This window comes from Martes martes (genome assembly GCF_963455335.1).
Source record: "Martes martes genome assembly, chromosome: 10".
Classification (NCBI taxonomy): Eukaryota; Metazoa; Chordata; class Mammalia; order Carnivora; family Mustelidae; genus Martes; species Martes martes.
Genome location: NC_137898.1, coordinates 6324278 through 6349957, shown reverse-complemented (window position 1 = coordinate 6349957; position 25680 = coordinate 6324278). Strand labels below are relative to the sequence as shown.

Sequence of the window (25680 nt, the reverse complement as noted above, 5' to 3'; positions counted from 1 at the left end):
TCTGACCCCCGGGGAGGAAGAGCAGGAGCCCCGGGAAGCTGACAGGCAAAGCAGCCCTTCCCAGGGCTCACCCCCCGCCCCACCACGCGTGAGGCCTGGGCTCACCCACTTGGAAAAGACTGGTCGGGGCGGGGAGCTCAACCCACAGAAAAAGGCAGGGTGGGCAGTTCCGGACAGGCCTCAGACCTCGGTTAAAGTCACCAACCGGTCAGGAAGGAGAAATGGGTGGCCCGGGGCTCGATCGGGCCTATCAGCACCCTCCACGAAGGCGGGGTTCAAGTCACCCTGGGGAGGCAGGCTCAGATTGGGAGATGCTGCCCCAAGGACTGAGCAGTAGGGGCCCTGACGAGGCAGGAGCTGCGGGCAGTGCCAGGCAGGACTCCCGGTGGGCAGGGTAGGACCCAGACACTGGAGAGCTCAGTGGCCAGGGGGGCCGCGGGGTAGCGCCCGGATGGGCCGGGGCGGAGGATTGTCCAGGACCGGTTCGGGCCGGGCCCGCACGCCGCCCCGGCGCTTCTGCTTGCGCAGCAGGTAGCTCGAGTACTGCACCTCGGGCATGGCCAGCTTGAGGCAGGCCTCGGTAGCCGGCCCGGCGCCGCCGCTGGGCAGGTCGTAGCCCATGATGTCCACCTTGCGGCTGGGCTGCCACGGCTGCAGCTGCTTGGTGCGGATCTGCGCGGCCGGCCGCAGCACGGGCTCCTCGCCGAAGCAGCGCCGCAGCAGGCGCTCCCGGGCCTCGCGCAGCTCCCGCGCCTCGCGCTCCACGCAGGCTCGGCCGGCGCTCGCCACGCGGCGCCAGAACGTGGCGTTGAAGTGGTCGTAGAGGCCCGCGTCGAGCGCGTTCCAGGCGCGCGCGGCCCGCGCGAGCGCCGCGGGGATGGCGGCGAGGCGCGAGCTGGCGGCGCGCGCGTTCAGCTTGGCGTAGAGCACGTCGTCCAGGTCCCAGGCCAGCAGCCGCCGCAGCAGCACCAGCGACTCGTCGAAGTACTCGGCGATCATGACGAGCGAGAAGACCTCTTCCACCTGGCGGATGAGGCCCGCCAGGTAGGCGGCGTCGTCGCGCGGGCTGCGCTCGTTGTCGCCGCCCAGGTCGTAGGCCAGCGTGTTGTGCGCGAACATGGCGAAGTGCTCGCCCGCGCGGTAGTAGGCCTCGGGCGCGCGCAGGAAGGCCTCGAGCGACGCGTTGGGCACGCGCCGGAAGGCCGGGCAGTACTGGTTGTAGTAGCTGAAGAGCGACTCGAACATGGCGGCCGGCTCGCGCAGGATGGTGACGTAGACGGTGCCGGGCGGCATGAGGCGCTCGAGCTCCGCGCGGTCGAAGCGCAGGTGGCTGGCTAGCACGTGCGGTGGCCGCGTGGCTGGGTGCACGAAGTGTGCCGAGAAGTTGCGTGGGTAGCAGAACTGGTGCTCGCAGCTCGGGTGCGGCAGGGCCACCGTCAGGTTGTGGCGCTCGGCGAAGCGGAACAGGATGTTCTGGACGGTGGTGCCTGCAGTCTTGTGCGTCTTGAGGAAGGCCACGGTCATGTGCTTGGGGCGGGGCGGTGAGTCCCGCAGAGGCGGGCAGCTCAGAGGAAAGAGCTTGGGGTACCTGCCAAGTCCGGGGTGGGGGGAGCGTGCGGGGAGTGGGGGGAAAGGAAGTGTGTGAGGGGTGCGTCTCGACCCCTGCCCCTCCCCCAGGACGGTAAGATGGGCCACATCCACGGACCAGTAGAGGGTATGGCAGGCAGCCTCTAAGATGACTCCCAGTGATGCCTGCTGGCCTCTGGTATTCACTCTCTTGTGCGTTTCCCTCCCCCTGAGTGTGAGCAGGACTTACTGTTGCCATTAGGGAACAGAATAGGTAGAAATGAAGGTATGTCACTCGTGAGATTACATTAGAAAGACTATGGCTTCTATGGGGCGCCTGGGTGGCTCAGTGGGTTAGACCTCTGCCTTGGGCGGAGGTCATGATCCCAGGGTCCTGGGATGGAGCCCCGCATTGGGCTCTCTGCTCAGCAGGGAGCCTGCTTCCCCGTCTCCCCTCTCTGCCTGCTTCCCTGCCTACTTGTGATCTCTGTCAAATAAATAAAATCTTAAAAAAAAAAAAAATAACGACTATGGCTTCTATCTTGGTGTCTCTCCTTCTCTCTCTCTCTCTCTCTCTCTCTCTGGGATAACTCAGGCAGGGAGAAGCAAGCTGCCATTCTGTGAGCAACCCTGTGGGGAGGTACCAGGTGGCAACAGTCCAGGAGGTACTGGGCCCTCAGTCTATCAGCCTGCTTGAAGAACTCAATGCTGCCAGCAACCACATGAGGGCGATGGGAAGGGGAGCACTTCTGGTCAGACCTTCAGATGAGACTGCATCCTCAGCAGCCAGCTTGACTGCAACTCCCAGTGACCTTGAGCGAGAGATCCCCAGCTAAGCCACATGTGGATGCCTGACCCACAGGAGCAAGATAGTAAATGTTTGATGTGTTCAAAACCTAAGTTTTGAGGTAATTTGGCTACACAGAAATAGATAACAAGTGTAAGGACAGAGACCCTTGGAGATCCTTGAGAAAGTCTACTCTACACATATAGAAATTGAGGACCAGAAAAAGAATCATTTGTGTTTTCTGGCAACTCAGATAAAGTCACCATATTCTCTTGTTCTCTGGCTTCTTTCTCACTTTTGCTCTTTCTCTGGCTCCTCGTGGAGGAGGAGTCCCCACGGCATGGGCTTTGAGACAACCTGTTTGCTATATGATTCTGTTGTGTTCCCTGGAGCCTCGTTCATTCAGCCAACAAATTTTCTTTTGAGCATCTGTTATGTGCCAGGCACTATTCTAGGCTGAGGAATTTTGCTAGTATGAAAAACACAGAATACTCTTAGCCTTCATGAAGGTTTCATTTCTGTTTCCTTGTTCCTGAAACAAAGGTGTTGGGGATTACAGATGGCCTGTAAGTTCCCTTCAGACTCATTTCCTTTCTAGCCTCGCCATCATGTAATGAGGACTACTCTAAGCATCCTTGAGAACACCACTGAGATTTCCTATCTGTGGCTGGTTTGGGCTCAGGGTAGTATCTACCAGATGCCCCTCTTGAAGACCAGCAAATCCTCCAACAAGGAGAACTAAGCCCATTCACACCATTCTCAAGGGCAGATCATGTAGGAAATGGGAAAGTTGAGGCCCTGAAGGGTGCAGGGATTTGCTGGGTTCACAGAGCCAGGAGTAGGGCAAGGGGTCCTATTAGTTGTCACATGGTATCCTGTATCAGGATGGCTGACTGGGTCGCCCATGTCATCATTCCCATTCTATAGACAAGAAAACAGGCTCAGAGAAACGAGGGGATTTGCCCAGCACAGCAGAAACAATAAGAACTTGTCTGCAGTCCTTTGGGGGAGGCACTCAGACTATGATGCCGTGGGAAGGACTTGGACTGGATTAGAATCCCAGTTTAGTCACTGACTAACTCTGTGCTTTCAAGCAACCTTTCAGTGAAGACCAGTGCGTGCCCAGGGAGGTTGTGTGGATCTAAAGAGAATGTATAGAGGGTGCCTGGGTTAAAGCCTCTGCCTTCGGCTCAGGTCATGATCCCAGGGATCTGGGATCGAGCACCGCATCGGGCTCTCTGCTCAGCAGGGAGCCTGCTTCCTCCTCTCTCTCTGCCTGCCTCTGCCTACTTGTGATCTCTCTCTCTCTCTGTCAAATAAATAAATAAAATCTTTAAAACAAATAAAAATAAAGAGAATGTATAGAAAGCACTTTTAGAATAGAGTGAAGGAGCAAAGTCAGCAGAAGACAGACTCTTTTGGCAGATAGAAGGAATGGAAAGGAAAGGTCCCAGTTCTGTTGCCAACCAGGCAAGAATGCAACTTGCCTGTGTCCCGCCCCCACGCCCAGGCCTCACCCCCTTACCAGCTGAGCTGTGCCCCCTGGTGGATGAGGAGGCTTACGGTGCTGCACCCTAGCACCAGCAGCAGGATTTTCCTTCGGCTCATCATCTTGGTGGCCTGCTGCACGTGCTGGAGGATGGGCGGCATGATGGGGTACCCACCCCTGGACCAGCCAGGGCCTCGCTATCCAGGACTCCCTTCGCCGGCACTCATGGGGGCTCCTGGGGCTCTGGCAGCAGGGCCAGTATTCCTGAGAGGCCTGGCAGAAGAAGGAGGCAAACAGGTTTGCAGCAGGCAGAGGAGATGGGCTGTGGGCCCCAGCAGGACTGCTGCAAAGAGGAGCTCCAGAGGGTGGGGTGAACAGAGAAGCCAGAGAAGATCGGATTCCTACCTCCCATTACCAAGACCCTATCTCCACACTGCTCCAGATAACTTAGTCTTGGGTGGAATTACAGGCTCTGGGGTGTGGCCAGCCCTTCAAGCTTTAGCCACTCCTCCCTTGAGCCCCGTCTTGGCTTCTCTGCCTGGGACCTAATTCGTCTTTGTCTTGTGGTCATTTGTATCTGTCTCCCCAGTAGGCTTACCTTAGCACCGGGACTTGGGTTAAAGCACAGAAGTCTCAATTCAAGGTTTCCCTCCTCCAGGGCTCCTTGCTTGACTGCTTCAGCCAAGAGCTCGTCTTGACTCCCCAGAGAATGAACTCAGAAGCCACTGACTAGACCTATAGCTTCTTGAGTCTCCTGACGCAGGCAAGGGATTACTACTGCGGGCTTACAACATGTACTACACTCTTACATACTTACTTCCATTTAACCCCCACCACCCTCTAACATAGGTATGATTCCCCATTTTGCAGACAAGGAAACTGGGGCTCTAAGTGCTGGTGCTACTTGTCCCAGAGCCACACAGCTGTTGGCAGAATCAGGATTCAGACCTGCTCTTTCCGGTTTCAAAGCCCATCCCCCCAGGCGTTATGTGTGCTGCTTCCACAGAGAACTGATTTCCCCATTCTTGTTCTAGACTCTGGCAGTTCTGCATGCTTCCGAGCCCTGAGCATTCCTAGCTGGGCACCTGCTCTGAGGGCCCAAGACCAATAAATCCATGAGGGAAAGAAAGGAAGGACTTGAAATCCCAGAACCCTATCTGGATTTCATCCCCAGACACCTGAAACCCTGGCCACCCCACCCGCTGACTCTGCAGTGAGAGGTGCCTGGGCCAAGGCTGTGACATGGCAGCCTAGGAGAGGGGTGGGAGTGTGAGGAATACAGAGGCAGTTCTGCTTGTTGTCCCGCGGAGACTCTCCAGGAGAAGGTGGGCCTATCCCAGGTGAGTGGCAGGAGTGAGAGGCAGAAGAAGGGCCTGGTTTCCAGCCAGACACCTGTCCCCACACAAATGCCTTGGCTCAAGGGCAGCCTGGCCCTTGGCAGCACTAGTGGAAAGTCAGCTTCGGCAACAATGCCTGTCCCCCGACTAGGGCAGGGTCTCTATCTCGGGGGCCTTGGTCTCCAGGTCTGGGTTCAGGTTCAGTCTCACATACACACCTCTTGAAAGGGCAGAATGAGGCGAGACCCCTACGAGCATTTGCACGTATATGGAACTAGGACACCTGGGTCCCAGGAGGGATGAGGTGATGTAAAAACTTTTGACCATCACTTTCCCCTGGGGCTTGGAGCTTGGTTTCCAGTCCCTCTTCTTTACCGCTACCTCCCCCGGCCCCTCATTAATCCTGGATTACATTTAAACCTGTTTGGGTAGAAAGATGTCCTGGTTATGCCTTTCTTTTCTTCCCAGGCCTCATCACCTTGTTTCCCCCACCAGCCTGCAGACAGACTTAATCTGCCTGGAGCCGAGGGAGGTGAAGGGTACAGCCACAGAGGGCCAATCAAGGGCATAGCAGAGAAAGCCTAACGCCCTGCTGTGTTTTCAAGGATTGCTGGGGGCAGAGAAGGGCTGGCTTTGCCTGAGTGAGGAAGCCCGCAAGAGGAAGTCAGAGCCTATAGCCTCTGCCACTCATCCTGCCTTGAGGATTTGGTGACAAGGTGGGAGTTTCTCGAGGAGGCAGAGTGGGGGGGGGGGCGGGTGTCAACCTATTCTCATCTGTGCTACACTCACTAAAACTACCCTATTTTCAGTGGACTCTGGGTCACCCAAGGAGGTCAAGCCTGGAGGGAGCTACACTGGGACTTTCTCTGGGGAATGCTTCAACCAGACCCCACAGAGAAGGAGGACAGAGTGCCAGGTGGTCCTCTCCATCCCACTCCCATCCATGGCTTAGCCCTGGGGACCCAGCCAGCCAGACTCCAGGCTGAGGTCCCCCTTGGAATGGGGAATCATCAGCACTCCCTGGACACCAGCCCTCCAGGGTAGGCACCAGTTTCTGTTTGGCCACCGTCAGTGACAGGATGCTCACCACCTTCAGGTACAGCCTGGTCCGTTTCCGAGCAGCCTCGGCTGTTCAAAAGTTGTTTCTGGGACAGCTAGGATCAGCCCACCACTGTTAATGCCCTCCTCAGCTTGCCCCTTCCACCTTCCGCTCCCCACAATTGCTGGTGCTGCCCTCCTAGACCACACGGGTCATTTTTCTCCATGACAGACCTTCAGGTATTTGAAAGCAGTAACCTTGTCTCCTCTGGGTGGGCACTCAGCCAGGCTAAACATTCCAGGTCCTGAGAGAGGGTGCTGCTTGGACACTGGAGGAGGCCTCCCTTCCCTTGGCAAGTTCTCTCCATGATGCCCCCTATGGAGCTGGAGTCTGAGCACTGGCATCCAGGGAAGGGGGCTAGTTGGGGCTGGATTTAACCTCTGTAATCTCCAGGCTGGCAAGGAGTGGGTGGTGGTCTCCTGCGGTCCTGGCTCCCGCCCACTGCATGCTTCAAACTACTCCCTCTGCATCCCCTGTGTCTTCTCCATGGAGAGTTTCCCCCAGCCGTCCCAGACAGGTCAGGATGCCCAGCCTCATCAGAATATCAGTGCTAATTTTAGTCAGAAAAATTTACCTCAGGCTGCTGCCTGGTTTTGCAAATTGCTTTCCTTTCTCCAGGGAACCAAAGGGGGAAAAAATGGTCTAGCTAGCCAGAGCTTTGAACACTGGCCTGAACACCCACCCACTCCCAAATGAGCCCTTTTCTCTCTCCATCCCAGCCCTAGGGCCAATATGGGTGCTTTTAGAGGAGGAGGGTGTCCTGGCCTGGACCACTGGACCTGACCGTTGGATGACCTCGAGACCATCCTTCCTTAAGGATGGCACAGCCCAGTGAGTAGGGAGGGAAACAGCCCAGGGCACTAGAAAGGAAGGGGCCGAGGACTCAGGGGCTTGCAAATAAGTGGCCCAGGAGATCATATTATCTTTGCACCTCTCTCTCTTTTCCTTCCTTTTTCCTCCCAGCCTGCTGCCAGGTCCCCCTAGCCCCCTCTCCCTGCCATCCACTCCAACGTCATCCCGGTCTCCGAATTCCCCTCATCCTCCTCTCTCCATCACTACCGCCCCTCCAGCCCCCATTCCCTCAATTTCATCCCCCACCTACTCCAGAGATCCCGTCACCAGGATCTGGTCACCATAGGGGATAGGCCAGATTCCCCCTCTCACCCCGGGCCTCCCTTGCTCTCCAGGGGGCAGAGCGCGCGCCCCCGCCCCCCCCCCCATGCTCTCCGGGCACTAGGCCCCCACGACACTCTCCCGCCCACCCTCGAGCTCCGATCTCTGTCCTGGTCCGGTCCACCTCCGTCCCCCAGCCCCAGGCAGGCCACTGCAGTACTCACGCCGCGGGCTCTGCCTCCGACCCGGGTGGGGGGTGGTCGCCGCTATCTCCCAACCCTTGTCCCGAAATCCAATGCGGATCGGAGGGCGCCGGGGGCCCTGAGCACCGAGTGCCGGTTCGCTCGCCTCTCCGCGCCTGGATGGGATCAGGTGGCGGCTTCGCTCTTCTCCGCTCTGCCCGCCGCCCGCCCCCCATCGCACACCGGAGGCGGGGCGGGGGCGGGGGCCCGGCAGCCGAGAGCGGAGGGGGAGGGGAAGGGCAGCGGGAAGGGGAGGGGGCAGCTCTGAGTCGTGGACTGCCCAGGAACAATCTCCGTGTGACGATTTTGGATGCGGGCATCAGCTGGCAACCTTGCAGAGACTGGACACCAATGTGGTCAGCTCCTTGCCCTCACTCTACGGAAGGGGAAACTGAGGCCCAGAAGGTCTCTGGATACTCTGACATTGATGGACATTCCTGGCTGCACAGGCTGACCTTGGGCTGGTGGGTCCTGGGGGAGTTAGACACACAGGTACTTCTCCAAGCACCCACATGCTCCCTCCCTCCTCTCCTTCTTCTCCGTCCACCTCCAGCAGAGAAGCACAGCTCCAGCTGGGGTCTGGTCCCATCTGCCGTGGCATTCCTGGGGACACTTTCCTTCCGGCCCCTGAGGCAGTCCCCTGCTGCTGACCCACTCCTTCTCTCCAGCAGGACTCCGGACCCACTCACTCCTAATCGGAGCTTTAGCACTTTGTTTTGGGAATTAGAGAACCCAAGTTCAACCCTTGTTGAACTTAAGTCCCAGAGTCAAGAGCCAGTCCCTGGGCCTGAATACTTTCAGCTCTCTAGTAAAGAGGTGTTCTTGGAGTTGCAGAGATGATACATGTGAAGGTTCTGTGTAAATTCCCATGGCTGTGTGTGTGTTGCGGGGGTGCTCCTGAATTTTCTGCCTTCTTAGGCCTTAGTTCCTACCCCCTGGGAGCTGGGCAGCAGTACCTCCCAAAATGATGCCAGACACCAACAGCCCCACATGTAGCTCATTGGTTCTCACGGACCCCTGCTTTCTCCTCCCCTCTTGGCTGAGTATGGCAAGGATGCTGGAGCTGGGATAGCAGCCCAAACCAGGACTGGAAAGGATTGGATTCCATTCTAGTTCCACACAGGTAGCTATTGTATGAGGGTCCTTGTTAAGAGGTAGAAGGGAATGGGGACTCTTGCAGTCAGGAGAACTGCTTGTGGTCCCAGTTTGCCCTCTTGGAAATGTCAGCTTCTCTCTGCCCCTGTTTCCCCTCTGCACAATGGGAGGTCCTGTCCTGCCTGGGTCCCAGGGCTCTTATGATAAGGCCCCACTTGTCCCTTTCTGGCCGCAACTACATTACCTCTTCACCCATCAGACTTCAGTTTATCTTGCGTCAGCGACCCCTATCACCTTCCCCAGCATATACGCATGCCCAGGGCCCTGCACCATCAGATGACCTGCCAGCAGCTCTCCAGTTACACGGAGCAGAAAGATGCTTCTTTTGGGTCAGGAATGGTTTTTCCTCAGTGTGCCGACAAGCTGGAGGGGAGGGCACCACTGTTATTTCTTCTGTCCTCTCTGGGTTTGGCTTCTCCTTTGGGAGTATCTGGAGACTGGGATGGTGGTGGTGAGGGGAAGAGGAAGGATTAAGGCTTGGGCCCGAGGAAAGGTAATTTTCTAGCTAGGGCTAGGATGTGAGCAAACCTTCCTGGCACAGTCCTTTTCTGTTTCTCCTAAACCCACCTATCATAGACCTGGCACCCCATCGTTTTTTCCCTGCTCTTGGCTACTTCTCTTGTGGGGGGGGGGGCAGTCAGTGAAATGGAGCATGCTGGAAAGAAGATAGGAAGGGTGTGGGTGTGTGGGGAAAATGAGACTTTACTTGAGTTTCCCAGCTCTCTCACCCAACACACACACACACACACACACACACACACAATCACACAGGCAGTGAGCCCATCAGTGAAAGGGCAGGGCTAGAATGGGAGGGGGATCTCAGAGCTAGTGGCGGAGGTGCGGAGAGACACAGAATTGACGGGTCAGGGAGAGGTGGAAGCTGGACAGACGGGGCGCGGGGTGGGTGCATCTCATCCCTCCCTCGGCGCACAGGCCGCTGCTGGTGGGGGCGGGGGGGCAAGGGAGGCACCGTCCACGCCGCCAGTAGGCTGGTGGGGACAAGGGAAGAAAAGGTCCTGAGTTCATTTTCGGGACTAAAAAAGATGCAAAGCCTGTCGCCCGAAAGGCCGTTTCGTTTGTCCCCTCCTTCCCCCGCCCCCCATTAATCATTACTGAGCGCCTCTTGAGAGCCAGGTGCTGCCAGACAGTAAAAAGCCCAGGTCTCTGCTCACGTTCTTGGGGAGGAGGTGGGGCAAAGGAGCAAGAAAGGCTTTAAAACACACGGTAGATGTTTGTACGTGTTATGGGAGCTCCAAGGAAGGAAAAGAAAGCGGGAGAAAGCCTAGCGGAGACATTTGAGCCGGCCTGCTAGGTGGAAAAAGGGGCTTTAGTGTGGCCCTTCCCCCAGGTCGGCAGCTGGAGCTCAGCCCGCTCCTCTTCGGCTCCGATCCTCTTTCAGCCCATTCATCCATGCGTGGGCCGGGGGCGGGCGGGCAGACAATCAGATACTGTTTTATCACAGGCATCGGCTGCAACTTCCCGCTTGGCGCCCGCAACGCGCGGCCGCCGGCGGAATGAGTCCTTCAGGACTCCCTGAGGAACGTAAGCGCCCAGACCTCTCACGCCTGAGCTGGAAGTCGGGTCGGAAGGCTGGAGCTCTGCGCTCCGGCGGGTCAGACGCGGGGAGCACGCCTTTCGGGCGGGACCATCGTTCTCCGCAGCCCCGCCCCCGCTCCAGCCCCCAGCGTTCCGGGTGCTTGAGCCCGGCACAGTCCTCCCAGAGTCGGACGGCCAGAGGAGGGCACCTGCGTACTACAAGTCCCAGAAGGCCTCGCAGCCAGGTCCCCTGGGAACCCTTGGAGATCCGCAGGGGCTGGGCCTCAGTGTGAACGCCTGCCGATCCTCCAGCGGACGTGGCGTGCGGCGCTGCCGGAAGTTCCGGGAAGTGGGCCCCAAGTCTGGTTCGAACTTCCGGATTGGTCGCGCGCCTTCCTGCGGCTAAGATGGCGGCCGAGCATCCCGAGCCTCCCAAAGGAGAGTTGCAGCTGCCGCCGCCGCCACCCCCTGGGCACTATGGCGCTTGGGCTGCCCAGGAGCTTCAAGCCAAATTGGCAGAGATCGGAGCTCCGATCCAAGGTGAGAAACTCAAGAGGTCAAGAGCCGGGGCAGCGCAGGCCTGAGTGAGAAGCGGAGCCTGGTTACCCCGGAGACCCGGGGGCGGGGGGAGGGGCGGAGGCGGATCGCTGAGGCCTTACTTGGTCCTGACGGACCCTGTTGATCCTGTGCTCTGCCCAGCAGGGAGTCGCGAGGAGCTGGTGGAGAGGCTCCAGACCTACACCCGCCAGGTACGTGTTGGTGGCGGGACGTCGGGGTAGGCCGAGTTTTTAGAGAAGGCCTTCATGGCCCCTCACTACTCGGTCTTGGTTCTTTATGTAGCTCTACACAGCAAGCAGGGGTTTGTTGTTTCCGCTTGTTTTTGTCATTATCTGACCAGTTGTAATCGTTTCTGTCTGTGTCGGTCCTCTCCAGTGACTAGCTCAAGCTCTGGCAGACAGGCACTGGGTAAATTTTGTTGAATGAATGGGAGTGAATGTCGTTTCGTGGAGCAGCTCCTCTTGGACTGACTTGGAGTCCTTTCTGTTTTGCAGACTGGCATCGTGCTGAATCGGCCAGTTCTGAGAGGTGAAGATGGGGACAAAGCTGCTCCCCCTCCCATGTCTGCACAGGTAAGGGGATGGTTCTACTTTATAAGATGACCTCTCACATTCAGTGTACTGGAGATGAAACTAACAGATTGGACAGGGAGAAATGGTAGCTCTTCAGTTCTCTCTTGGTCCTGATTCTTATCACCTTTCCCAGTGTCTGCTTCTCCAAATTCTTCCTGTCGTTTAAGGTACAGCTTAAGTAATCTGGAAGCCTGACTTGCTTCTCCTTCAGCTGGAAAGAACTCTTTTTTGCCTTCCCAGAGCACAGTTCCCATTTTGTTCAGTTAGACATTAAGGCTCATTGCCTGGTTTGATTTCATAGCCTTTACATTTAATGAGTCATTGGGACACACTGGCTCCAGTTTACTTAAGTCTTCTCAGCTTTCATGTCCTCTCTGAGCCAGGATTTGAATTTTTCTCTAGGACAATGGCTCTGACCTGGGAACTATTGACTTATCTTTGTGGGATGAGGAGTTCCCAGGTGGCCTTTAGAGGTGTCCTCGAATTTCCTGAAATTGTTTGCAAAATCTGTGTTCACATTTTTCTGGTGCCCCCAAATTAGCATCCTTTTCTTTTGGTATTGTTATAAGTATTCTTCTCTTACATGCGAGAATTATATGTCATTTGACTTTGAATCCTAGCACCTGGCTCATAGTCGATCTCCAGCATATGTCTGCAGTAGGTAAACGCTTCCTAGTTTATGTTCACATTTTTTTCCCCACAGCTTTCTGGGATTCCCATGCCACCACCACCCATGGGACTCCCCCCGCTGCAACCTCCTCCACCGCCCCCACCACCTCCACCAGGCCTTGGCCTTGGCTTTCCTATGGCAGTTGGACCGCGCCCACCAAACTTGGGGCCACCGCCTCCTCTCCGGGTGGGTGAGCCTGTGGCTCTATCAGAGGAGGAGCGGCTGAAGCTGGCGCAGCAGCAGGCGGCTTTGCTGATGCAGCAAGAGGAACGTGCCAAGCAGGTGGGGCAGATGGCAGCTTTGGTGTGGGTCTCAACAGGGTGCTAAAGGGGCAGTGGAGCTTCAGAGAGGCTGAGGCCAAGGCTCCTCCTCCTCCTTTTTTTTTTTTTAAAGTTTTTAAAATTTATTTATTTGACAGACAGAGATCACAGGTAGGCAGAGAGGCAGGCAGAGAGAGAAGAGGAAACGGGCTCCCTGCCGAGCAGAGAGCCCGATGCAGGGATCGATCCCAGAACCCTGGGATCATGACCCGAGCCGAAGGCAGAGGCTTTAACCCACTGAGCCACCCAGGCACCCCTCCTTTTTTTTTTTAAATATTTAATTTATTTATTAGAGAGCATGAGCAGAGGGGGAGGGCAGAGAGAGAGGGAGAGGGAGAAGCAGACTCCCTGCTGAGCAGGGAGCCTGATGCGGGACTCGATTCCTGGACCCTGGGATCATGACCTGAGCCGAAGGCAGACGTTTAACCAACGGAGCCACCCAGGCACCCTGGGGCTGAGCTTTCTGGGAAGGTCTGGACCCAAAACTAGAACATAGGCCCTCAACTGGAAGAGGACCCCAGGAGACAGAGTTGTGACAGCCTGGCCTCAGGGATGGTGGTGCTGATGGGAGCTTGTTTTCTTTTTTAAGCAGGGAGATCATTCACTAAAGGAACATGAGCTCTTGGAGCAGCAGAAGCGGGTAATGCCCCCCAGCCTTTGGCGTTATGGTCCAGTCCATGGACTCTCATTCCTAGTGCTGAGTGTCCAAAACAAGATGTACCTTGCAAGTTTTCCATGGAGGTTACCTCATCCTTAAGTTCCAGTATCTTCCAAATAATCCCATCTTCTCTGGAGCCCAGGGATTGGTAAACTACAGACTGTGACCTGATTTAGCATGGCCTGCAAGTTAAGAATGGTTTTTCTATCTTCAAAGGGTTGTTAAGGAAAAAAAAAAAATAAGCAAACCAGAACATACTACGGCCTTTGCAATGACTCATAAAATTTAAGATGTTTATCGTTTAGCCCATTACAGAAGTTTGGTGACTCCTGTTTGTCTTTTGTGATAATTGTTTTAGGTACCTACGAGGAGAGCCTGGATTTATTTAGTCAGTTGTATTGGACTTAGACTAAACATGGTAGATGTAGTTAGAGAATGATACAGAAGACATTCAGTCCCAGAGAGGCATTTTGTCAGTTGTTCCCTAGTGTGTTACTGGGAGTATTAGAAAGTAAACATTAACAGGAATAGATACGAAATTATTTATGAAGTGCTGTTTTTGCCTAGATTGTGCTAGATCTTGAAGAGCAGGAGTAAGAAAAGAATTCATTGTTCCTTAGAAATAACTTAATCCTTTGGGGAAGAAAAGCCTTGTTAAAAAATAGAAGGCTTTGTGTAGCTAAATGTTAAATTCTCTGTTAGAAACCAGGAGTTCCCTGGGGTTTTTTGGTATTATTTCCAGGGGTTTTCTTTTGTGATGAGAGGCCTCTTCCACTTGGATCAGTAGCCTGGAAGGGTGGGGGTGATGAGGATGTCCGAACTCTGGTGGTACCTGATTGTTCTCCTTGGGCCTGTTGGCTAAAAGCCTGTCCTGCGCAATGGATTTCCAAGCTGTGTCTTCACTCCCACGTCTCTCTTCTAGGCAGCTGTGCTCCTGGAGCAGGAACGGCAGCAGGAGATTGCCAAGATGGGCACCCCCGTCCCTCGGCCCCCACAAGACATGGGCCAGATTGGCGTTCGCACTCCTTTGGGTCCTCGAGGTAAGACCCTGGAAATGGAAAGGAAGGGGAAAGACTTTGAAAAATTCTACTCATAAGTACATGTCCTGTGGAGTACGTAAGTTCAATGAACTGTCGTAAACTGAGTAGCTCATACAACCAGCACCAGGACCAAGAACCAGAGTGATATTAGCACCTCAAAAACTCTCCCGGGCTCCCTTCTAGCCACTCCCTCTCCCTAAGGGTGACCATCACAGTGACCTTTAGCAAGGAAGGTAATTTTTAAGATGCGTGTTTTGTCTCTTCTGACATTGAATTTCTTTCTTCTCACAGTTGCTGCTCCAGTGGGCCCCACTCCCACTGTTTTGCCCATGGGAGCCCCGGTTCCCCGGCCTCGTGGTCCCCCGCCACCCCCTGGAGATGAGAATAGAGAGGTGAGATTGGTGATTTCTTTCTAGGGACTGGAGAGTGTGAGAAGGACTCTTTCTGGAGAAGGATTCTCAGAGAAGATAGGAGGACTTCCAGGGGTTGGGGGGCAGGGGAGAGCCATATCTAGTTAAAGCGTATTTAGGTAGAGCAGGAAGTAGGGTTTGGGAGACGTTTCCGGGGCAGGGTTCTGAGGTTCACCCTGAAGGGGGCTGAGGGATGATTGTATCCCTTTCGTATTGTTGCTATCTGCCGTTTACATCACCTGGCTGGCAGTCTTTCTTGTATAAGAGGTAGAAATCTAAGATTATTTTCTTGGTCTGGATTGCCTCTGGCAGATGGATGACCCCTCTGTGGGACCCAAGATCCCCCAGGCTTTGGAAAAGATCCTCCAGCTGAAGGAGAGCCGCCAGGAAGAGATGAACTCTCAGCACGGTGAGTGTGTTGGGTCCTGAGGGCTGCAGGGCAGAACCTGGAGAGGCTGAGGCCGAGTCTGCACTCCTCTATCCCTTCCCTCTGTCCCATCCTTTGAGAGGGAAACTGGCCCTTGGTAAAAAGGAGTTACTGTGGGCGAGTGGCACGGTACCAGTGCAAGGAGACTGATGGCCACCTTTCTCCCTTACAGAGGAAGAGGAAATGGAAACAGACACTCGCTCATCCCTGGGCCAGTCAGCGTCAGAGACTGAGGAGGACACCGTGTCTGTATCCAAGAAAGAGGTACGGGATGGAGCAGAGTCTGGAAGGAATGTTAGGAGACGCTATTTGGGCACTAAAATCATACCAGTTCAAGGTGTTCAATAAGTAATAGCTGCTATTTCGTGCCAGTTCCTGTTGCAAGTATCTTACAGATATTTTGCATTTAATTATCATAAATCCTTGGAGTTCAGAGTACTAAGCATGCCAGCGTTTTATAGCTGCAAACATTTAGGTTCTGAGAGGTGCAGGAATTTACTGATAGGCACACAGCTTGAGAGGAGCAGAACTTTGGAGTCTGACTTCAAGACTTCTTTCCTCTGTCACTTGGGGAAACAGGATGAGGAGATTTAGGGGCAGGCGTGATGCTTGGATTCTCTGACCCAGTTGGTTTTCCTTCTCTCGCAAGAAAAACCGGAAGCGGCGGAACCGAAAGAAGAAGAAAAAGCCCCAGCGGGTTCGGGGGGCATCTTCTGAGAGCTCTGGGGACCGAGAGAAAGAGTCAACCCGGTCCCGTGGCTCTGACTCCCCGGCAGCTGATGTCGAAATTGAGTATGTGACTGAAGAACCCGAAATTTATGAGCCCAACTTCATCTTCTTCAAGAGGATTTTTGAGGCTTTCAAGGTACAAGGAGCAGCACATTGGGAAGGGGCACAGCTGAGCAGGGAACAGGCAGGGATGGGGAAGGACAGGGTAAGGGAGGGCGTCTTTTTGGTGCTGGGTTCAGAACTAGGGAGGGACACAGGGCTTGGGTTTCCACGTTGTCTGCCTTCCCAGCTCACTGATGACGTGAAGAAGGAGAAGGAGAAGGAGCCAGAGAAACTTGACAAACTGGAGAACTCCACAGCCCCCAAGAAGAAGGGCTTTGAGGAGGAGCACAAGGATAGCGATGACGACAGCAGTGATGATGAACAGGTGAGGCCCGCAAGCTCCTGGGGGGAGGGGTTAGCTGAGGTGCAGCCAGCGAGGGGCCGTGGTGAGCTCCTGCAAAGCAGAATGCCTTTGGGGTGAGCCAGGCAGTGTGATTCACACCTTATGGTCTTGCTGAAAAGAAATGATGGTTTTGTTCTAGGAAAAGAAGCCCGAGGCCCCCAAGTTGTCCAAGAAGAAGTTGCGCCGAATGAATCGCTTTACTGTGGCTGAGCTCAAGCAGGTGAGCCTGGAGTGGATCTAGCAGATTCTAGAGCCTGCCTGGGAGAGCCTGCCTGGGAGCTCCTAGAAACGCACAAGGGTTTTGTTTTGCGGGGTAGGGAGGAGGGCTTTGAAGGAGGCCTGGGTGACTTAGGCATGTGTCCTTTGAGGAAGAGAAAGAGAGAGACTCAGATCTGAGAGGTTAGGGCTTTCTAGTGGCACGTTGCTGTGTTTTCCAGCTTGTGGCTCGGCCCGACGTCGTGGAGATGCACGATGTCACCGCACAGGACCCCAAGCTCTTGGTTCACCTCAAGGCCACTCGGAATTCTGTGCCTGTACCACGCCACTGGTGTTTTAAGCGCAAGTACCTACAGGGCAAACGAGGCATCGAGAAGCCCCCGTTTGAGCTGCCAGACTTCATCAAACGCACAGGCATCCAGGAGATGCGGGAAGCCCTGCAGGAGAAGGTAGGGGACCGGACAGGGCTCAATCCGCCCTGCAGCTCCACGGCCTTAATAGCAGCCTGTTTCAAAATCGGGAATGTGGTTCCCAAAGTCTGCCTTCTTGTTAATTGTTTAATTATCCATTCTTCAGGAGTCACCACTGCCTATGACAGAGGGCGGGAAGGGGCGGGGGGAGGACATCAGCTCATGAAAGGCAGACCTGGCCTCGATGTTCGGAGCTGGCTCTCCTGCCCCATGCTGAGACTTCTGATTCCACGTGGCTCCGTTTCCCCCCTTGTCTCCTCATTCTTCCTCTGCCCGCACTAGGCCAATTCTTTGATCTGCACATGGTGACTCCTTTTCCTGCAGGTGGCTTTTGGCTGTGTCTGCCGTTCCCTGTTCCCAGTGTGAGCCTGATGCACTTTGTGGCTGGAGATTCAGGGTGGTTGTGTAACTTCCTAGATTTAAATTTTTAAGTTAAATACTTTGAGTACAGAATACTTGTGTGTACTGCAAAAAATTCAGGAGGTACAAAAATACATGATGAAAACTGTCTCTCAGTTAGACTTCAGTCACCCAGTTCTGTCCAGAGGCAGCTAATGAGGTCAGTCTCTTGATAAGATGGTTTGAAAAACTATTTATCAGTGTCTGTAGCTGAAGATGATTTTATATGACACATCTATTTTGTTCAACTGGGATTATGTAATTTTGAGGGGTTTGAGCAGGAAGGATTTTGGTGACTTCTGGAATGAGATGAGGTTTCCCTTTTTTTTTTTTTTCTTTTTTAAATATTTCTTTATTTGAGAGTGAGAAAATGAGAGACAGCATGTGTGGAGGGGGACGGGCAGAGGGAGAGGGAGAACCGGACACCCTGCTGAGCAGAGCCCAGTGCAGGGCTCGATCCCAGGACCCTGGGATCATGATTTGAGCTGAAGGCAGGTGCTTAACTGACTGAACCACCCAAGTGCCCCTCCCTGTATTTGTTTTGGGAGCAGGGAGCCAGATCTATAAAGAGCCGAACTTGGTGAATATTTTTTATAACCTGTCTTCTGGCATTCTTCACAGGAAGAACAGAAGACCATGAAGTCCAAAATGCGAGAGAAGGTTCGGCCAAAGATGGGGAAGATTGACATTGACTACCAGAAACTGCACGATGCTTTCTTCAAGTGGCAGACCAAGCCAAAGCTGACCATCCACGGGGACCTGTACTATGAGGTTCGGGTGTAGGGGCTGGGGAGAAAAGACTGGGCCTTTGGTCATGGCTGTGTAACTCTTGGTTGGAAAGACTTTCCAAGATGGTACAGTGGCTCCTCTCTTCACCTTAGCTCTAAAACTCTCCTTGGAGGGAGTGGAATTTGAAATCTTAAAATGAGGTAGGTTTTTTTTGAAGGAGAGGTTTAGTCCGTGTCTTTAAAATGATGACTGGATGACTGGATAAGGGGCAGAGGCACCAAGTGGTGGATGCTTTTAGGAAAGCAGTTAATACTGAGGGTGGGAGAAAGTTTTTATTTTTTTCCTCCTCCTTGAAATGGCCGTCACCATGATATCAGGGAATTTTGGGGGTGGAAGGATCTTGGCGATCATCCTGTCAAGTGTTCTCATTTCACAGATGAGAAAGCAGGTCCTACATCTGGCTGTTTTCTTCTGGTGGGTTAATGTCGGCACTGGGAGTCCTGCTTCTCTCCTCCTTTATGGCCTTTATTCCTTTTCCTATTCCAGCCAGGGAAAGGAGTGATGAGAATCAACAGGCAGTAGGGCAGCTCTCAGTGGGATTTTGTGTCTGGAGTGGATTGGGACTTCTCATCTTTGTTCCCCTAGCCTCTTGCCATTGAATTCTGAGTGTGTGTCTGGCATTCATAATACAGCGTGCTCTCCTTTTTTCTCAGGGGAAGGAGTTTGAGACACGACTGAAGGAGAAGAAGCCAGGAGATCTGTCTGATGAGCTAAGGATTTCCTTGGGGATGCCAGTCGGACCAGTGAGTGCCAGTTACCTGACTGGGGAAGCCAAGAAGAGGATGGGAATTGGGGCAGAAGAGAGACAAAAGACAGGGTTGGGCAGATGGTATCCTGTTCTCTTTTTCCGGCAGAATGCTCACAAGGTCCCTCCCCCGTGGCTGATTGCCATGCAGCGATATGGACCACCCCCGTCGTACCCCAACCTGAAAATTCCTGGGCTGAACTCGCCCATCCCCGAGGTGAGCACTGGCTTTCATTCTTAGCTGCCTCTGCTTTTTAACTAGAGGATGATTTTTTTTTCCCTTCTCTCATCTGACCCCACCACGTCTCTCTCGCTCTCTTTTTCCCCCCCAAAAAGAGTAGTTTTTGTTTGTTAAAAAACCTGACATGCTTACCAAAAAACAGTCAATGAGAATTGTTGAGTCCAAAGATGAAAACAAATCACATATAATTTCACCACTCAGAAATAACCAGATTTAAAATTGGGTGAATGTGTTTCCAGATATCTCTTTGATATATATGCGGCTGGACAGATAGAAATAATTTTATCTCAAGAATGGCACGATGCTTTTATTTTGAAATAGGAAGCATTGATTTAAAAAAAACTTTGATAGCAAAGTCATTACGGTGAAAAAGAAGTAATTGTTAAACTTCAGGTAAAAATTTCTGTCCCTTTAGAGAAATAGATTTTAAAAGCTTCTTAAAGTTAGGAAAAATTGGTAAGAAGTTAAGAGTCGTGTTTTTGACCTTCAGGCAGCGTGGACTCTACCGTGAAGGCCGAGGTTTGTTAGTCAACTCTCTGCCTCCCATTTCCCCATCCTGTTGCCTCTGGATTTTTCTCGCTTACTACTTGTGCTCTGTAATGCTGTGTAACATTTAATTCTTCCCTGAAATCCTAATTTCCAGAGTTACCAAGCGCTCGTTCTGTACTTTGTAGCGTGACTTCTCGCCAGGGCTCCAGCGTTTGCTCTGGAGCTTAGCAGTGGAACTGACCTGCGTTCGGTCTCTTGCAGAGCTGTTCCTTTGGGTACCATGCTGGTGGCTGGGGCAAACCCCCAGTAGATGAGACTGGGAAACCACTCTACGGGGACGTGTTTGGAACCAATGCTGCTGAATTTCAGGTATAGGCCACGGCTGTCTTACTTCAGGTCGTGAAGTGTGGAGGGAGGTGTTTTATAGTCATTGTCAGGGAGCCGGGTGTTTGGAAGTTTCAAAGTCTGAAAAAGGGCATGCATTTTCCCGAGATGTGACTGCAGTTAAGTTCCCCACTAGAATATGAGCTCTCTGTGGGCGGAGATTATTGTCTGTTTACTTTTATATCCCTTCAGTTTGCAACAGCTTGACGCATCGTAGGTACATAGTAAAGGTTTGCTGAATGAATGAATGATCTCTTTCAGACCAAGACTGAGGAAGAGGAGATTGATAGGACCCCTTGGGGGGAGCTGGAGCCGTCTGATGAAGAGTCTTCAGAAGAAGAGGAAGAAGAAGAAAGTGATGAGGACAAACCAGATGAGACCGGCTTTATTACCCCTGCAGACAGGTGGGGCGAGCAGAGTCTGCCTCTAAAGTGGTCTGTCGCTGGGGGCTTTCTCGTTACTCCAGAGCTTGTTTCTCTCTTCGCAGTGGCCTCATCACTCCTGGAGGGTTCTCGTCTGTGCCGGCTGGAATGGAGACCCCTGAACTCATTGAGCTGAGGAAGAAGAAGATTGAGGAAGCGATGGATGGGTGAGCGAACCAGGCACAGCTGAGAGGGAAGGTCTTCCTCTTCCCTTCAGCCTCCGGGTTGGCCAGCTGACCTGTGCCCCGCTTTCCCCACCTTGTGAACCAGTTATGGACTCTGCTAGGCACGGCTTTAGGCAGTGAAAAACACCAGGTAAGCAGATCATCAGAGAACAAGGTGATTTCAGATAGGGGTAGGAAGGTGAGGCAAAGTCAACCAGGTAATGGGATGTGGAGGGAACTGAGTGGCGGGGAGGTCTTTGGGAGGGTTTCACTGAGGTATTTGAGCGGAGAGCTGAATGTTAGGAAAGATCTAAAGACTGATAAAGTAGTCTGAGGCAGAAGGAACCGGAAGTGCCTAAGACAGACAGGGGTTTCTCCGCATCTTGCAATGGAAACTCCCTTACTAGGTATGTAAATGTGTAGGATTGTTAAGGCTTCTTGATGAATTGACTCCTTTGTCCTGAGGTCATCTCTTTGCCCATTCTGGATTGTGTTCCGTTTTCCTATTTGGCTACATTTTAGAGTAATTGAAGTTTTTTTTTTTTTTTTTTATGACTCCATTTTATCTTCTTTGTTGACTTACTAACTGTAAAGCTCTGTTTTATTTTTTTAAATTTTATTTTACTTTATTTTTTGAAACATTTTATTTACTTGACAGAGAGAGACCGCAAGAGAGGGAATCGAAGCAGGGGGAGTGGGAGGGGGAGAATCAGGCCGCTTGCCAAGCAGGGAGCACGATGTGGGGCTCATTCCCTGGACCCTGAGATCATGACCTGAGCTGAAGGCAGACGCTTAGTGACTGAGCCACCCAGGCGCCCTTGTTTTAATTTTTTTAGTGGTTGGGGCGCCTGGGTGGCTCAGTGGGTTAAAGCCTCTGCCTTCGGCTCAGGTCATGATCCCAGGGTCCTGGGATCGAGCCCCGAATCGGGCTCTCCGCTCCGCGGGGAGCCTGCTTCCTCCTCTCTCTCTCTCTGCCTGCCTCTCTGCCTACTTGTGATCTCTCTCTCTCTGTCAAATAAAATAAAATCTTAAAAAAAAAAAAAAAATTTTTTTAGTGGTTGCTGTAGGGCTTATAGTACACGTCTTTATCACAATCTACTTTCAAGTGATAATGCCACTGTGGAGAGTAGTGAGCACTTAACAGCAGTGTACTCCATTTCTCGCTTCCCAGCCTTTGTGTAGTCCTCATGCTTTTTACTTTTACGTATTGTAAATCCTTCGTTACGTGGTTATTTTTGTTTAAATGATCAGTTGTCCTTTTTTTTAATCCTTTTTTTTTTTACTCTAAAAGTGATTTAAATAATTAGTCCTATATTAACTCATGTAAATATCATTCTCAGTGAACTTTCATTTCTTTGTGTACATCAAGGTTTTCATCTGGTGGCATTTTCCCGCCACCTGAAAGGCATCCTTCAGCATTTCTTGTCGTGGGTCTGTTGGTCATAAATTCTTCCAGTATTGGCAGCCTGAACGTTTCTTCGTTTGTCCTTTCGAAAGATTTATTTTATTTTAAATTTTTTGGGTTTTAAATGTCCTTTTGAAAGATTTTTTATTTTGGTCAGGGGTAGGATTCTAGGTTGGCAGTAGTTTACTTTCAGTATTTTATTTTGGGGTGGGGGTGAGGCAAAGGGAGAGAATCCCTAGTGGGGTCCATGAGGGAGGCTCCAGGCCCAACATGGGGCTTGATCTCACAACTTTGAGCCGAAATCAAGAGTCGGACGCTCAAACCCACTGAGCCACCCAGGTGCCCCTCTCCAAATATATCTTCTGGTCCCTTTGCTTTCTCTTCTCCTTTGTAACTCCAATTATATATGTATTAGATCTCTCAAAGCTGCTCTTCTGCTCACTGATGCTGTGTTCCTTTTGAAAATCTCTTTTCTCTTTGTATTTACTTTTTTTTTTTTTTAAGATTTATTTATTTGAGAGCGAGCGAGCACAAGCAGGAGGAGCAGAGGGACAGAGAGAATCCCAAGCAGACTCCGAGCTGAGCGCAGATCTTAATGGGGGCCTTGATCTCCTAACCCTGAGATCATGACCTGAGCTGAAACCAGGAGTTGGACACTTAACCGACTGTGCCACCCAGGCGCCTCACATGCTTGTTAATTTTTGACTGAAAGCCAGACTTGGTGAAATTTACTTCGTTGGGTGCGGTGTTCCGGGTTCTTTGTATTCTTGCAAGCCTTGCTCGGGTTTGTCTAGGGACGCAGTTAAGGTACTTGGAAACAGTTTGATTCTCAGGTCTTGCTTTTCAGGTTCTTGAGGCAGGACTGAAGCGGTGTGCGGGCCTCTCCACCACCAGGCACAGGATGTTCTGTACATTCCACCCAATGCCCTGTTAATCAGGAGGATTTTTAATGAAGCTAGTGAGTTAGGTGCTATTCCCCGGCCCATGTGGACAGCAGACACTGTTAACACCAGTGCCTTTGGGTGGTTCTGTCCCCAGCTCTGGCACTTTACTCACAGCAATACTGAGGAGGACCCTCTATTGGTCTCCGGAGCTCTCAAGTCTCTGTGCTGCTGTCTCTTCTCTAGGACTCTGCCGTGTGACCTCTAGCTGCCTTGGTCTCTGTGGCCTTTCAGCATCATCCCTTCAACTCAGTCAGCTAGAGTCCTTGGGCTCTACACGGCTTCCCCCTCCTTGGGTGGCCTGCAGACTCTCAGGGCAGTAGGCAGGGTCACTGTAGGACATGCCTCATTTGTTTCCTGTCTCATAAATTATTCTGCTTTGTTACCCCTGTCCAGTGACCGGAAATCTTTGTTTCATGTGTTTTGCCCACTTTTTAATTTTTTTGGTGGTTTCAGGTGGGAGGGTAAATCTCGTCCCTGTTACTCCTTCTGCAGAAGGCTCAAGCTTAGCATATATACACAAGGAAGAAAAGAAAGAAAAGTCTTGTGGTTGGAGCATAGTGAACAGGGATTAAGGAAGGGAGCAGATTATGAACCCTTTAGATCATGTAGGGAGGTTGGGTTTATTCAAATAAGCAAGCCTCAGAGGTTTTTGAGCAAAGGAATGACTGGATCTAAACTGTTCTAAGGGGGCGCCTGGGTGGCTCAGTGGGTTAAGGCCTCTGCCTTCCGCTCAGGTCGTGATCTCGGGGTCCTGGGATCGAGCCCCGCATCGGGCTCTCTGCTCAGCAGGGAGCCTGCTTCCTCCTCTCTCTCTGCCTGTCTCTGTGCCTACTTGTGATCTCTCTCTATCAAATAAATAAATAAAATCTTTAAAAAAAATAAATAAAATAAACTGTTCTAAGGTGGTAACTGGCTGCTGTGTGAGAATAGATGGTTACTGGGACACCTGGGGGATTCAGTGGGTTAATAAAGCTTCTGCCTTCGGCTCAGGTCGCGATCCCCGGGTCCTGGGATCAAGCCCCGCATTGGGCTTTCTGCTCAGTGGGGAGCCTGCTTCCTCCCCTCTCTCTCTCTGCCTGCCTCTCTGCCTACTTGGGATCTCTGTATGTCAAATAAATAAATAAATAAAATCTTAAAAAAAAAAAAGAATAGAGGGTTACTTCTCCAGAGGGAGAGGTGAGGGGAGGTCCAGGTTGATATTGCTAGATTTGCTTTTGTGTTTTGAGTGGAATCATTGAAACACATGGCAAGACTGGCTCGGCTAGTTCTTGTGCTATAGGAAGTACTGGAAGTTTGAGTTCTCTACGTTAGAACTCCAGGTACAACTTTGGGCAGGAGCTGTTGTCTCTTTTCTCCTGTCATCTTCTCTGTACCCGAGTTCTTGGGGAACCTTTAGCCTGACCCTTAGCCCTTCTTCACATGTGGGAATCTTGGTCTCTGATGCCCTAAACTTGGTTCAGGGGATCCTTTAACTCAGTCCCTGTATTCCTTCCAGGCTGTATTTCCCAGAATCAGCACTGTTCCACCCCCCTCCCCATCGACCAAGTTGTTTCCTCTTCTGGGTCTCTACGACCTGCAGAGGCAGCCTAGGCATCGTTTTTCCTCCGGGTGACTGGCAGTCTCTTTGGGAGCTGGGTGGAGGTGCTGCTTGCGTTCTTTGCTTCCCCTACTGTCTTCTTGCTTCCCCTACTGGAGACCCTTTTGTGCCTTCCTTTTTGGGCCTGACTGCATTGTCCTTTGCAGAAGTGAGACACCTCAGCTGTTCACTGTGTTACCAGAGAAGAGAACGGCCACTGTTGGGGGAGCCATGATGGGATCAACCCACATCTATGACATGTCTACAGTGAGCACTCTTCTGGGGCCTGGGAAAGGGGGCAGAAATGACGTCTTGTAAGCCTCTCTGTGGATGACAAGCCTCTGATCCCTTTTCCAGGTGATGAGCCGGAAGGGCCCGGCTCCCGAGCTACAGGGTGTGGAAGTGGCCCTGGCACCTGAAGAGTTGGAGCTGGATCCCATGGCCATGACCCAGAAGTATGAGGAGCATGTGCGGGAGCAGCAGGCACAGGTGGAGAAGGAAGACTTCAGTGACATGGTGGCCGAGCATGCTGCCAAACAAAAGGTAGGAGGTCACAGGGGGACCCAGCTGGGTGTGAGCCAGGGACGAGGTACCAGGGACTCCTTTTTCAGTGGCGTGTTGTCCTCTAATATGAGAATGGGGGTGCACTCGGTGTCTGCTGCCCTGAGCTTCCCCGGTGCCGAAAACCTTAGATATCCTCCGGTGGGCTGCCCTCTTTAAGGATGATGAAACTAAGGCACAAGGAGGGGAACTCATCCAAGTCTGAGAATCCAGTTTTAGCACTTTTTCCACAGACCTGTGTGTCTGAGTCAGGCTGCCCACCCTTGTCTTGGGGATTAGTGGGTTGTTTCACCCTTTGTAACCTGTTTCTCTTTCTCTCCTTCAGCAAAAGAAAAGGAAAGCTCAGCCCCAGGATAGCCGCGGGGGAAGTAAAAAATACAAGGAGTTCAAATTTTAGGTCCCCCTCACACACCTGGTCCTCCTTTAGGCCCTCTGTCTGGATGTTTGGGCTTCACACATGGTCCCCAAGAGCCAGCTCTCCCACAATTCCCAAGGGCTTGTCATTTCATGTTCTTATTTTAGACCTGTTTTGTAAATAAAGCTGTTTCCCAAGGAAAGAGATGCATATGTAACACTTCTGATCCTCCTCCGTCTTTTAATCCCCTCTTCAAAAGGACTAAAACAGGCTTTTTCTGCAACTTCAGGGCTGCCTCAGTGACCTGGGGCATGCACCTGGATCAGACGTTGTGGTTGAGACCGGTGATAAATTCAAGGCCATGTTG

At 52.5% G+C, this 25680-nt stretch overlaps 2 protein-coding genes across 5 annotated transcripts; one reads left to right on the top strand and one right to left on the bottom strand.

The window, feature by feature from the left end:
* Positions 1-417: 417 nt before the first annotated feature.
* GAL3ST3 (galactose-3-O-sulfotransferase 3) lies at positions 418-4003 on the bottom strand (the record flags this gene model as incomplete). Its single annotated transcript, XM_080817103.1, has 2 exons — positions 418-1588; positions 3879-4003. The coding sequence occupies 2 exons, from the start codon at positions 4001-4003 to the stop codon at positions 418-420; spliced, it is 1296 nt and encodes a 431-aa protein (XP_080673229.1).
* A 6242-nt stretch (positions 4004-10245) lies between these two features.
* On the top strand, positions 10246-25680 carry SF3B2 (splicing factor 3b subunit 2). Of its 4 annotated transcripts, none has more exons than XM_080815264.1 (22): positions 10246-10864; positions 11027-11073; positions 11377-11454; positions 12158-12406; positions 13034-13084; positions 14025-14142; positions 14434-14534; positions 14865-14961; positions 15152-15243; positions 15629-15844; positions 15998-16135; positions 16293-16373; positions 16591-16818; positions 17860-18009; positions 18681-18770; positions 18882-18989; positions 19764-19871; positions 20148-20290; positions 20374-20475; positions 24565-24664; positions 24755-24940; positions 25284-25680. In XM_080815264.1, the coding sequence occupies exons 1-22, from the start codon at positions 10732-10734 to the stop codon at positions 25353-25355; spliced, it is 2688 nt and encodes an 895-aa protein (XP_080671390.1). In that variant the 5' UTR covers positions 10246-10731; the 3' UTR covers positions 25356-25680. The 4 variants fall into 4 exon arrangements, with proteins under 4 accessions (XP_080671390.1, XP_080671391.1, XP_080671389.1 ...); XM_080815265.1 differs by having other exon boundaries at positions 10536-10864; positions 11024-11073; positions 13037-13084; XM_080815263.1 differs by having other exon boundaries at positions 10713-10864; positions 11024-11073.

Excerpts from the sequence above, each read along its gene's own strand:
- SF3B2 (XM_080815263.1), top strand. The coding sequence starts at position 10,732 with ATGGCGGCCGAGCATCCCGAGCCTCCCAAAGGAGAGTTGCAGCTGCCG. Across the intron at positions 16,819-17,859 it reads GGGAAGCCCTGCAGGAGAAG|GAAGAACAGAAGACCATGAA; the intron begins GTAGGGGACCGG and ends CATTCTTCACAG. Across the intron at positions 18,771-18,881 it reads TGGGGATGCCAGTCGGACCA|AATGCTCACAAGGTCCCTCC; the intron begins GTGAGTGCCAGT and ends TTTTTCCGGCAG.